At 39.2% G+C, this 14,345-nt stretch overlaps 1 protein-coding gene across 1 annotated transcript in view; it reads right to left on the minus strand.

Moving 5' to 3' along the window:
• Window positions 1-3,792: 3,792 nt before the first annotated feature.
• KDSR (3-ketodihydrosphingosine reductase) overlaps window positions 3,793-14,345 on the minus strand; it is a 34,265-nt gene continuing 23,712 nt past the window's right edge. The window contains exons 8-10 of the mRNA XM_081263671.1: window positions 14,216-14,299; window positions 11,221-11,322; window positions 3,793-8,134 (exon numbers count right to left, since the gene is read on the minus strand). Coding sequence (XP_081119797.1) covers window positions 8,015-8,134; window positions 11,221-11,322; window positions 14,216-14,299 — 306 coding nt within the window. The 3' untranslated portion in view covers window positions 3,793-8,014. The remainder of the gene's footprint in view (window positions 8,135-11,220; window positions 11,323-14,215; window positions 14,300-14,345) is intronic.

Below are 14,345 nucleotides of genomic sequence, written 5' to 3' on the forward strand. Positions count from 1 at the left end.
AGGGGGACCTTTCACTTTCCAAGATGGCTTCTATCTCTCAGGACCACGGGACCACCCTTTGCCAGCTCTGTCTGGTTGGAGTCTACCAGTAGGGTGGCACCAGGGAGAAATAGCAAGATGCAGGGAATAGAAGTGTATCAAGAGTCTGAAAGGCCTGTTTTCCTTCTTTCTCCAGTATGCCAAACAAAAAGCTATTTTTTTTTTTTGGCTAGTTTTCGCCACCTGCTGGTTGATGTTTAGAGCATTATTCAAAAAGTTCTCTTCCAGATCAGTGTGGATGTTCCCTAAGTTTATGAAATTTTTAAAAGAACATTATTCTAATATGAATACACTAATGTTTAATATATGTATTAGATCACTACATTTTTATTTAAAATGAGGGAAGAAAGACTTTCAGAGGAAATTGATTACTAATAGAAAGATGAGTTTAAAATATAACCATTTTTATTATTTTAGGTTAAAAACCATGACCCCAAATGAAGTGGAAAGAAATACATAAATGAAATGAACTAACTGGAGTAAACTAGAAAACTAGTAGTCCATGTAGCCTGCATTTAAAAAAAAATGAACTGCTTACATAATAGCATCTCACAGGTCTGACAAGCAATTAAATGCTAGCTTCTAATTTCAAGTACCTTCTATATTGTGAACTCTTATGCTGAACAGTGCGTGCTCTTTCAGATGCCTTGAATACTTGGTAGCAAGCACTACATAAGCCCCAGTAATAGTGTTCCCAACCTGTTCAGGCTTAGAACCTCCTTCTAATGTAAATGATCACATCCCAGTTGTATGCTTTGCGCTCTCAAACTCTCCTTGTAATCAGGAAATGCTTTTGTTAAATCTTAACCAACAAGCCTCAGTTTAACTTAGAAACCCACTGGATTAATTTATGGTGGGTTCTAAACCTCAAAAAAAGTTAGAATAATTAAACAACAACCTTATAAAACTAGGCAATGAACTACAAATAAATCATGCTGTGGTGCAAGTTTAACAGTGGACAAATAATGTTTATTTTTGGTATGTAAAAGAAAGCATAGGAAATTTACTTGTGATTTTTTTTCCCTTCCAGATTAATGCCTTGGCATTTAAAAAGTGAAATAAACTAAGGGTAGGAAATTGTCTTACATTTTTCAAATGCCTACTCCTGTCCTTGGATTTAAACGGCAGTCATAGAACCATCATATTTAGGCAGAAAAGGTAAATAATTTACACTTGTGTGTGTGTGTGTGTGTGTGTGTGTGTGTGAGAGAGAGAGAGAGAGAGAGAGAGAGAGAGAGAGAGAGAGAGAGAGTGTGTGTGTTTGTGTAACAGCCCAGGAGCATTCTGCTCCTAAGTTACATCCTCAGCCCTTTTTGTTATTTTGAGGCAGAGTCTTGCTAAGTTGTCTAGAATGTGAGATCCTCCTACCTCAGCCTCCTGAGTTGCTGGGATGACAGGTATGTACCTCCATACCTGGCAAATGATTTGCATTCTTATGTGCAATAACTTTTGTTCTCTTATGCGGTCTATATTTAGCATAATTATCTCCCAGATATTGCTACTGAACTCAATTAGAAAAAAATAATCAAGGTTTTTGTTTGTTTCCTAAGACTACCTTGAGAAAGTCCCACAAACTGGATGGCTTAGAACAGAAAGATATATTCTTTCACAGTTCTGGAAACTGTAAGTCCAAAATCAAGGTGTTAGTGAGGCCATGCTCTCCCTGAGACTCTAGGTAGGATCTTCCTGTCTCTTCCTGCCTTCTGGGAGTGGCTGGCAGTTCTTGATGATCCTTGGCTGGCAGCTACATCCCTCCAATCTCTGCCCATCCTGAGATGGCATTCTTTCTGTGTGTCTGCTTTGGATTCTCACCAGGCTGTCTGCCATATTGGAGGAGGACCCATCCTCATAACCTCATCTTAACTTGATTGTATCTTTACAGACCCTGAATAAGGTGAAGGACTCCAACATGTTTAGGGGTGACAATTCAAGTCATATATCTAATGGGGGTATCTTTCAAATTCATGAGGATTGTTTACTCAAAGGCCTGAGGGCTGAGCAATGTTAAAACTGAATTTCAAGGGTTACCATGACCTTTCTAAAAAATCGTGATTTTGCATTTCTGCTCAGTTCTTCCACTCCTCTGCATGGCATGATCTGGCCAAGCCTGCCCACCCTTCCCTTCCACTTTGCCCTCTCACAGGTAGGTTAACTTATGGTGGTTTCTGGAACATGTCAAGATCTCCAACATCTGTTGACTTTGCACACTGGCTGGTCTTCCTGAAATGCACCCAACCTTTTCACCTGATAAATTAATACTCATTCTTCAGGTCCCAGCTCAAGAACTTCTCTGAGAAAACATCCTTGACTTTCCTGGGCAGCTTTTGGAGTCCACCTGCTGGTAGATGTGGCTTGGTACAAGGACGGGTAGCTTAAAAACCACTAACCTGGGTTTGAATCCTGGCTGCATTGCTTGGCAGCTGTGACTTGGGCTAGTTACTGAACCTCTCCATCTGCTCCCTCATTTATAACACAGGGAGATAGAAATATCACTCATAGAGTTAATGTATAATTTCAGTAATTTAAAACATGTCCAGCACTCAACAGTGATGGGCATCTGTTTTCAATCTATTGTTGATCAAGTGCAATTTCTGGCATGTTTCAGCACTAGATTTTAAGTTACTTGAAGGCAGGGACCACATTTTTCCTTGGTGGAGTCCCAGACTAGAACAGGGTGCTTGGCATTCAAATACTTCAGTCATAAAATTCAGAGGCCTCAAGCCAAAGAAAGAGTTGGGAACTTGTTCCCCTTTCTCCAGCAAAACTTGTAAGCATCTAGTAGAGTTATCAGAGGGATTAAGGAAAGGAGATGATAGAGAAACAAGAAATGCAATCACCAGGATAAATAACAAATTTCTTGTGCAGAATTGTATCCCCAGTGTCTGGACATCCAGCTCACCATTGTTTTTTGGTTTTGGTACTAGGGACTGAACCCAGGTGTGCTTAACCACCGAGCCACATCCCCAGCCCTTTTTATTTTGTATTTTGAAACAGGGTCTCACTAAGTTGCTTAGGGCCTTGCTAAGTTGCTGAGGCTGGCTTTGAAATTGCCATCCTCCTGCCTCAGCCTCCCGAGATGCTGGAATTATGGTTGTATGCCATCACATCTGGCTCCCCATTGGTATTCAACAAATATGATGAATGGAGGTTATAAAATCAGAAATGAATAGAAATCAAAAAAATAATTTCTTTCTTTTTAACATCCAAACATAAAAGTTAAATAAGTGATTTCATATGTCACTTATAAATAAAAATTATTCAAATTTAAAGTTAAACTTATCAACCAAGGAGTCCAAAAAAATCTCTTCTTGATGTGACAGAAAATTCTCTGTTAAAGAGAATATCAAGAATATTAAGATGTGCTCTTCTTAGTATCAGTCTTGTATCATCTGCTGCTTTTTAGAGCTAGGAAATAGTTTACTGATGGAATATACAGATATAATGCAAAGTACAAAATATCTATTTTTTGTATCTGAAACAGTTACTTAGATTTTACCAAATTCCACATTTCTTGAACTTTTACTCATATACGCTGTATCAGAATCCTACAAACAGAACATGTTTGAAATAACTCAGAATACCAATCATGTACATACTGAAAATGTCACTTTCTAAAACAAAAAATGATAAAAATCAGGCTTTGTGATAGCTTAGGATTCAAAGTCAATATAACATTATGGAAGATGTTCATGTCTTGTTAATTAACATGTCCTCTTAAAAATATATCTAGGAAAATAAGTTCTCAGATTTGTAAAGCTTGTTCCTCATTTATTTTTTTGTTGTGATTCAGAAATACAAGATATGAAAATTAGGTTACAATTTTGCCACAAAAGCTTCTAAAGTAGCCAACACAGTTCTAAAATGTATCAAAATAGCCATGTGCTCTTTTTCAATTTAAAAAACGACTATAGAGTTGTCACATCAAGCAAGTGTAAAATATAAAAGCAACTATTCTCCTCTTTGAAATATCAAATCCACAGCTACCCTGAACTATAATGTGAACAGTGAATCCGTCCACAACTGGAAGGTTATGGTCAGCAAGTACTTTTTAAAGCTGAGTTACTAAGAACTAAAGGAAATGAGAAAGATACAAAGCATTTACATCAAAAGTATGAATATTTAAAAGCGTCCTCAAGTGAGTAATACACGTTTAAATTAGAACATGATGTAATAAAATTAAATCTGGTGACATAATTCAGAAAAAATTATGTACTGACCTCTTCTAGAAAGACAAAAAATACAATTCTTTGAATTAAAGCAACTGTTACCAAAAGGCTCCCATCATCTAAGTATTAGAAAGTCTCTTAAAGTTTCACTTGCAAGAATCAATAACATATGGCTTGAAAGATCCAGATAAATAAAACCAAATATATGTACTAATTAATGTAAAGAGACATCATAACCAAATTAAAATTTTATTCTTTTCACTGTGTGAATTATTATTAAATTTTTTTAAAAATATAGAAAATAACTTTTTTTTTTTTTTTTTTTATGGTGGTGGGGATAAAACTCAGGGCCCCAGGCATGCCAGGCTCTACCACTGAGTCACATCCCCAGGCCATGATTTTTATTTTTGTAAAAAGAAATGAGAATTGTTTACTATACATTTTTTAATTATGAAGGGTCTTTGAACATATTTTAGAATTTGTATGGCTGCATGTTAATTCTTAATAAATATACTCACAAGTAAATGAAAATAAAATAGAACAACCAAACCCAGAAGAGCAGGCACTTCAGAACTGAAATTCACAGAAGTTGTTGATGGTCACAGAGTCAACATTTCAACAGAATCATTATTGAACTTCTAACGCTGGGGGTGTAGCTCAGTGGTAGAGATGGCATGAAGCTCTGGGTTCAATCGCCAGCACCAAAGGGGAAAAAAATTAAAACTTCTGCTGCCGTAAAGAAGATCCACCCACTTTGGGCTATAGCAGATATTGAATCAATGTGAGTTTTTTTCTTGTTTTGTTGCTGGGGATGGAATCCAGGTTCTCACATGTGCTAGGTAAACACTCTACCACTGAACTACGTCCACAGCCCCTGAATCAATATGATCTTAAAAAAGGGGAAAAAATTCATAGTTTCCCTAACAATTGGACTGAGGTTTTCTTTCCCTTTTTCGTTTTTTTCCTCTTCTTCCCCTGCGCAGAAAAGCAAGTTGTACAAGAATCAAGCCAAAACAGATTAAGAAGTAGAATTTTCTTTTTAACATTGTTGTGCCTGGGATGAAGTCACAGCCCTGGGGGATGCTGCTTAAATGTCTATAGTCCCTTATCCAAAACTTTTTGGGCCAGATATGTTTCAGAATTCAAAATTTGAGGGATCTTTGAAAGGTACTGTGGGCATTGTCTATTATAGAACTTCCAAAGTCTTGGCAATACCTGGAATCGTACCTATTGCTATTTTGGGGGGCAATACAAAGTGGCATAAACTACATTAATCTCCCATTAGTTCAACTCAAATTTTGCTAACAAATAAACAGTGGGATAAAATTTAGAAAAAAGAGAAACAAATTTGGTTTCAAAGATTTGAGGATAAGGGAATGTAGGCCTTAACCATCTCTGACAAAGGTTCATTGCATGGCATTACAATCTCTGCAAATCTGCTCTCATGCCTAGGCTTACACTGGTTTAAGGACAATATCTCACCACAGAATATGGGCTTTTAAATGTGTTAAGGCAGCAGACTCCCTGGAGTAACAGTATTCTCTCTAAGGATAATTTGGAAAAAAAAAAAAAAAAGTATGCTGAAATAACTACTGTTAAATAGTTAATTTTATTTAATCAGACACCATCTTGGACTCCATTTTAATACAGACCAGCAGTAGAAGGTGTCAACATTCAAGGAACATTTATATGAGAAGAATAAATTTAAGGACCCTCCAGATATTAATGTAATTGTTTTCTGTGAATTAGAAAAATACATGCATTATTCCATTTTTGCAGCTGTACAATGTGACTCAACATTGTCTGCAAACTTTGGCTATATAAGACTGAAATATCTATGAGACCGTTTTGGCATCAACCCACTCCTGTAAACTGTAATGAAGTTATTCCAAGAAATTCATATATTAAATAATAATTTCTCCTGTATTTATCAGTGTTTAAAATATGCCATATGCAGATCTTGATAAAAAAAAAGACAAAATGGAGCCATTAAACATCTTACTGTTTAAAAAACTTAAGTCACTTTAAAGTAAAGAGCTTCAAAAAATCAAAAGAAAAAAAAAAAAAAAGCCTGGCTACATTTCTATGGTTTTGATCATTTTTGTTTTGTTTTAACAATAAAGAAGTTTCTTCTTCAAGCTAGGTGGAGGTGCATACCTGTAATCCCAGCAACTCAGGAGGCTGAGGCAGGAGAATCGCAAGTTCAAGGCCAGCCTCAGCAACTTGGCGAGATTCTGTCTCAAAAAATAAATTAAAAAAAAAAAAAAAAAAAGCGGGGGACTGGAGATGTAGCTCAGTGGTAGAACACCCCTGGGTTCAATTCCCAGTACCACACACACACACATTAAAAAAAAAAAAAAAAAAGGGAATAGTAAAAAAGTTTCTTCTTCAAAAGTAGAGGTCTTTTCCCAGTGAAGTGAACTGGAATGCGCTACTGTACTTGCAAGGGGGGAGGGATGGACATAACGTCAAGAGGAAGGACACTGTCCTGAAGTAGGAGGAGCACGTACAACCAACAAGGGGCAACGGGGAACAGTGGCTGAGACTCCTCAGAGGCACTTGCTGTGGGAATCCACTCCACAGACATCAGATCCTACAACCCAACCCCCCATTCATGGGTGGGGAAGACTTCCAGGGCTCGGTAGCTAGAGGTTTGAGTGGGCTTCCTCAACTAAAGGTGGCCTGAAGATCCCGTTCTCGGGGTCAGTGGTGGAGACAGAGAGAACAGGTGCTCATTTTTATTTCAAAAATGAGAATCTTCAAAATTAGCCATCTTTTTTCTGAATGAGTAGGATCTAAAACAACAACCATCAGCCTTTCCTAAAAGCTACATCTATGCTACAAGGATAAGAAGGTCACACTTTTTAATTGTTTGTTTTAATGAAATCACAAATTAATTTGAAAAGTCGGAAAATCTTAGCTAGTCTTTTTTTTTTTTTTAAGCAAAAATATTACAGTAGTATAAGCAAAACTGGAAAGGGAGAGACGGGAAGAACAGCAGACACTCAAATGCACTGGGAGAGGGGAACTCGGGTCACCATGGCTATTGAAGAAACTGTGAACTCTTAAGCTTCTAAAATTTTATTTATCTTCAGAAAACATTTAAGGACGCTGTTTTCCCCATGAATAAAATATGAAAAGTTGCTAAGCATTAGGGTCTAAAGAAGATTGGAAAAGTCTGATCTCCTTGCCTCTCGCTGCAATGCCCTCTCCCATCCCCCGTAGCTTCACGGGATCAGAGGGAGAGAGCGCCCACCAGCAGCAGACCCCTGAGCACGGCACAGAGGTGTCCACGACACTCAGACTCAGTAATTCAGACTCACCGGCAATGAGTAAAACTCATCTTGAGTAAAATACACCAAGTTAAAAAGGAAGCAGAAAAAAAAAAAAAAAAAAAAAAGCCCCAGAAATCCATAAACTGCCTTTCATGGAAAGTTTTAAAAAGCCCTCAAGACCTATTCTTATATGCCATAAAGTACACTTCTGGACTTGATCTCTATGGGGGAAAAAAGAGAATAAATAGAAACAATTTAAGTCACCACTCGCATTCTGTTCTTTACCCTGTTTACGTGCTATCAGTTCTCACACCACCACCGTGCCACCTCAGAGGCCAGAAACCAAACGCTCCTGGTCCATGTTTGCATAGTGTAACGACATTGTCTGGAATGAACTTCTATCCTCTTGCTTCTGAAGAGCACTGGTCCAACCACATATTCGAAGACAAGACATAGTGTCTGTAGGCCAAAAGGTGGGTCCCGTGTAGCAGCAAGCTGTTCAAATCATTTTTGGAAACAGTCTTTTTCCACAAATCAGTCAGTTTTGTCTGCGATTGCAGATTTTGCTCTTTGCATCATGCAGCGGCGAATTATGCTATCGAAACTTCCCAGGTAAAATAGAGCAATTGTGCGGAAAAGGCCCATGGTGACCACCTGCAAGGTAGAGAGACCTTTCAGCTCATCCAACAGCATAACACTGCAGTTCATTTCAAGGTATTTAGTTAGGTCTCTTGTACGTAGTTTCTAGGACACATTTTCTAATCTGCTCCAAGGATAAGTATAATGAAAATATATAAATGTCAGTAAATCCTGAGGAACAGAATACGTGGGTTCAGTACCACTGTTCAGCACTGAGCCTACCAGAGATGACATTTGTTCAATTGAAAAATTCCAACCATAAAAGGATTAAAATAAATACTCTTAGTAGAACAGAGCTATAATAGCAAGGGAAGTTCCACTTGGCATCCCAAACCGAGATATGTAATTAAGATTTCTTTGGTTTAAGATCTATCTTCTGAGCACAAGGGAAAGCCCCTGTGCTAGGTGCTGACAAGACTGTGATGAGCAAGATATATCCCTGCCCTCTCTGAGCTTTCCTTTTCGAGATATGGTCTCACTATGTCTTCCAGACTGCGCTTGAACTCCTGGGCTCAAGTGATCCTCCTGCCTCAGCCTCCTGGAGCATGCTCTGCTGGAGCTTATTTGTTAACTAGAAAGATGATCAAGCGAAAAGGCAATTTCTGTTTCAGGGTCGAGGCAGCAACTGCCTGTATCTATTGACCCTCACTCTCTCCACTAGCAGACCCTCACTACAGCCACTCTAAATGGGATCTTGAAAAGACATTAAACTACAAAGAGAAAGAGATGCTTTTGTCTATACAAGGGTTCAACATATTGGCTTTCCAAGAACCCTCTTTTTCCAGAAAGCTATGGCCAGAGGCAAATGAAGTGAAAGTTCAACAAAGAAAGATGCTGTCATATGATACAGGAAGAGGGGACCCAACACAAGAGGCAGAGGGATTGTCCCATGACCACCAAGGAGCGGGCAGCCAGACATCAGCTCTGCAACAGGCAACTGGTCTGGCCTGCAAGGTCCGGGCTCGCAGGAGGAATTCCTTCCTGATCCAATATCAGGTATTTCTAAACATCTCAAGAGAAGATGAAGATGGTGAAAGGAGAATGGAACAGTGAATTAACAAGTGTTAATACATTTAAAAAGCATACAAACAGTTTTAGGGAAAACAAGAAGTTGTGCTTTTTTTTTTAACAAGTAATCATTAAACATGACACACACAGTGACATTAGCTGTAAAAGGCATATAAACAGGCACCAAAATGATCTTCCCATATAGGGATCTACCCAAGATGACAATAAAACAAAAGGACAGTATAAGTAATATCACAAAATGAGGGTGGGGAGAGGATGGCGTGGGGGAGAGCCAAGTGCTCGCCTTTCGTCCTGGGAGGCAATAACATGACATGTCAACCCTGAAAGAGTGGCACACGGCGGGGGGCGGGGGGGCTCCCATTTCCAGGGGAACAGGAGAGCGTCTGGTGAAGGAACAGGGTGTGTGGGGGGTGCTGTGGAGGTCCTGGGTGGGAGTGCAAGGGAAGGTCCCTGATCTCCTTAGCAGCCCTTGGAAATCACTCGATTCTCTGAACTCAAGCAAGGATAACTTGCAACAGCACAAGAACCAAAGGAAAGCTGGCAGAGGCCAAACCAGGAAAGCAGTAAAATGATCACTCGTGGACAGGGACTCTGGGGAGGATGAAAATTGCGGACCAGGTCAGTTTTAGGGCAGTTCATTATTCTTCATGACCCTGTGTTGTTAGATAGACGGCATTATGCATTTGTCAAAACACACAGAAGTGCACATCACTGAGAATAAACCCTAGCCTCAACTGTAGACTTGAGTTTAGAATAATGTGTCAGTGTTGGCTCAAGGCACCAGGCTAACGCAAGATGTTAGGGAAACTCTGGAGGAGAGGTGGGGTGGGGTGGGGGTATATGGGAACTCTACTTTAGGCTCAAGTTTTCTATAACCCTAAAACTGTTCTAAAAAATAGTTACACTTTATATACATACACACACACACACACACACACACACACACACATAGTAGTCCATTATATAAATGTAAATATACATATTTACACATTTTTAAATCTCAAGAAAAAGCTATTATGAGACAGTCTAACAAAGAGTTGAAGATGTGACCTGAAGGAAGATTGAACACTGGCTAGACAAAGGAAAGCTGGGGATGAGGGACATAAAGAAAGTTCCAGAAAGAGAAAGAAGAGTAGGGGAAGGAAGAGAAAGAGCCAGAAAGGTTAGCAGGTCAGAGGACTTGCTACATGTGCTAGAATTTAAGCTACATCTGGGTGGTAATGGGGAGCCACTGAAGGTTTTATACAAGATTCATCTGCCACTTAGAAAAGCAGTCCGTGCTGGGAACAGTGGCGCACACCTATAATCCCAGCAACTCGGAGGCTAAGGCAGGATCTCATTCAAGGCCAGGCTCAGCAACTCAGTGAGACTGTCTCACAATAAAAAATTTAGAAAGGGCTGTGGATGTGGCATAGTGGTAGAGCACCCCCGGGTTCATCTCCAGTACTATAAAAGAGGAAGGAAAAGAAAAGAAGACTGAATGCAGGCACCCTGAGGTTAGAGAGGTTGCCTTACATCTGATTCTCCAAAGCAGACAGCACCAGCATGCACATCAGTAAGTAACTTCTGTGTGTCTTGGACAATACTATAAATGCCGTAACGGTAGGGAGTTCTTTTAACCCTCCACTCACATCTCCTTCAAAAGCTTGGATACGGGTAACCTGACTTATGGAAAAGGTATCATAGTCTAATAGCTCATTATGTTGTAGGTAAGGCCACTGGTAAACTAGATAGAGAATTCCATTTTTCCAAACTCTTTGAAGCAAGACTTTTCTTAGGTGAAAACCCAGATTAACACCCCAATAGTAGAGACAGTGCTTCATCTGTTTGCAGGGCTCAGCACCAAAAATTTCTTCCCAGTCTACATTCCTTAGGTTATATCCTTAACCTACTCCCTATTTACTTATTGCTAGCAGAGGAAGGGAGAAAATTCGACAGCTCAATAAAAATTTTTCACATTCCCAAATACAGTTACTAGACCACTCTTAGCCTTTTCCCATGGAGGTCTGACACAGGGCAGTTTCTGCCTTGTCCTTCTGTCCGTCTGTTTGTCTGATCAAGGCAGAACTTACCTGTTGGAGTCCTTCAGTGATAGAAGTTACTGGAGCCATCCCACAGGTCAGGGCTGAGAGCATGTACCCATCTGAGCCGATGGAACTATTAAAATTTCCTTGCTAAAAAAGAGAAGGAAGAGGACAGAGAGAGAGGGATCCATTGTAAGCTGAAAGGAATCAATTCAACATATCGCAGCAATGAGGTATGTTTTTCACTTTAGGTGGGATAGAATGGTAACAAGGCAAACATTAGAACTCGGACGCTTGTCCTGGCTGATGGGCAGCTCTCGAAATGTTGAGTCCACAGAGCCCTGGGAGCTCTAAGCTCAAGGAAAAAAATGACCGTTGTAATACTAAGGGATTCACTGCCTTGTCAAACCACAGTGACATGTGCACTAATAGGCAAGCCTACTGGGCCATTAACTCCATCAGTGTTCTCACCAAACTAGACTAAAAATCTCCGTCACTACCTTTGCCACATGCATTTGCAATAATAAATACACAAAGAAAACACAACTTTAAAAAATCTTTAAAAATTTTTTAAATGTCCATTTTACTTAAAAAGACCCTTGGTGACGAAGAAAAGTTAAATCATTTTATAAAACCACAACCCTTGAAGACATGTCTCCTCAATACGGTAGCCCCCTTTATCCTCAGCTTCAGTCAACCAAGGCCTGAAAAGATTACATAGAAAATTCCAGAAATAAACAATTCATGAGTTTCAAGTTGCACACGGCTCTGAATAGCACAATGGAATCTCATGTCGTCCCCCTCTGTCCTACCCTGGCCATGAATTATCTCTTTATCCAGCATATCTGAAACCAAATTCATAAATTACCTTATTTTATAGTTTAACTGTGTAGTTCATTGATGCAGTTTTCAATATCACATTGTAGCTAACCTTTAAGAAGTGACCATTTGTTGAGTTTGGGGTTTAATTCCAAAGGAATAAAAATATATCCATAATTACATACACAAAGACAACTTATATAAGTTTTCCTACATACATGTGGAGAAAAAACAGTATGTAGAGGGCTTGCAGATTCAGGCATCCCTGAGATCCCTCATGGATGAGGGGGGTGCTACATTACTCTGTTGACAAGTAAGAAACTGGCACCAAGTGCCTCTGCCGCACTTGAATGCAAAGCTTGTGCAACTGCTTGGAGCTGAACTTGCTGCCCTCCCAGGAACACTGTTTTCATATGAAAGCATCCAGCACCATGACAGGCAGGGAGAGTGATCTGCTTGGCTACAGCAGATGGGCAGAGCGAACCGTGTGAGCCTGTCACTCGGAGGAAAACAACTTGGTGTATTCATGGGTAACGTTAAAATCTGAGCTTTCAAGGAAAAGTTCAGATATGCAAAAACTTGGTCTGCCATCTTGAGACTGTCAGCTTCTCAACACATTCTTTTATGGTAAGATCAGCAGTGATATTGAGGAATGTGATTTTTTGATAACTCAGTGAACCCATATTTTCCAAATGACTAATTCCTGATACCAAATCATGAATGAGTAAAAGATCCATTCAAAGTGCAAAAGAGACCAACAGATTTTAATGTCACAGAGAACAAAAAGTTCATTGATGTGGTTTCCAATTTCACATTGTAGCTAACCTTTAAGGAATGACCACTTGCTTAGTTTGGATTTTAATAACAGAAGAAGAAAATGATATCCAAAATTATCTAAAAAGTCCTACAAGATATATCTTCCTCTTCTGACTACATAGCCGTATGTGGTCTGATTTTCTTCATCTGCTTCAACCAAAACAAAATACTACAATAGACTGACGACAGAAATGGACAAGAGAATCCAGCTGACCTCTATTATGCAGACCTTAAAGAGACTGGGTGAAATACAAAACAATGCCACTCTTCTTGTATTTTTGTTTTGAAAATAATTATTTTTGTAAAATATGTCACATTAAAATACAATGGATTATTTTTAATGAATTCATAACTAATTTTTTAACACTATGGCTTCAATTTCTAATATGGCAACTACTGATAAGTATAACCCAGGTAACTAAAAGTTCTCTAGGGTTGTCAATAACTATCAAGAATGTAAAGTAGTTGAGAGAAGGAAAAATTTGAAAAACTATCTCATGAAATGAATCCTGCCCAAACAGGAAGAACGCTTCAGGATTATTAAGAACTTAGGGTCTGTTTGCTTTGACTTGAGATGAGCTGCGGAAAAAAAATCCCATCTGAGCCACTTGTACCCTCTCCTGTGCTTTTTAAGGCAACCTAGGCAAAGCTGCTCACCCCTGTATATATTTTAACAGAGGTCGGTATTTCTTTCATTCCCGTCAGCTCAGCCCCGCGCAGCAGTACTGTGCTATTTTGAGGCTACACCACACTGTGCTGACACCTTCACTCCAATGGTCCTAAAGATGTTTCAAAGCCACTGTGGGCCTGCGGATCACAGGCAGACCTCAGAAAGGTACATTTTTCTGCATGTGGGTCAATAGGAATGTTGCTGAAAGCCATGTGGCACATGGGTTGTTGTTCCACAAAACGGAACATGATTTCTGATGATACCATTTTTGATTATCCGCAAACTCAGCAGCTGAGAAAGCACATGGGCTGGGATACCTGGAGGAGGGGCCCAGCAGGCTGGCTGCACTTTCATATGAGTTATATTTTGGGAAAATGATATTCGTAAACAGCAAGGGAAAAGAATCAATCACCTGTCAATGAAGTCCCCAAATTAATCTAAAAACTGAAAATTCTGCGGGAAAGAAGAAGAAAGAAGAGAACAGGCTGCATGTTGGGTTTAAACCATATGGATGAGTCTCATTTGAAGTACACGAGTTCCAGACACTATTCCTAAGGTTAAGGTATATAACATATAATAAAGTGTCTAGGGAAGAGAAGTAGAGTCTGATATTAGACACGATGAATCTGACCACAGAGTTAAAATAATATTTCTTTTGAAATAAGTCCTTGAGTAAATATCTTCAGAAATATAGTACAACTACAAATAGTACAGAAAACAAACGAGGATTTTACTTACTATGGCATCTTTAACAATTTGTTTGGCCACCTGTTCTGGCTTGCAAACAGATGTGGTCTCTGAAATCAGTCGAGTCTCCAAAGGCTAAAAGTGAAAAATACGTTTGTATCAATGCCATTATTGACCATTA

The sequence above is a fragment of the Spermophilus citellus genome (genome assembly GCF_964194105.1).
Source record: "Spermophilus citellus genome assembly, chromosome: 12".
Taxonomy (NCBI): domain Eukaryota; kingdom Metazoa; phylum Chordata; class Mammalia; order Rodentia; family Sciuridae; genus Spermophilus; species Spermophilus citellus.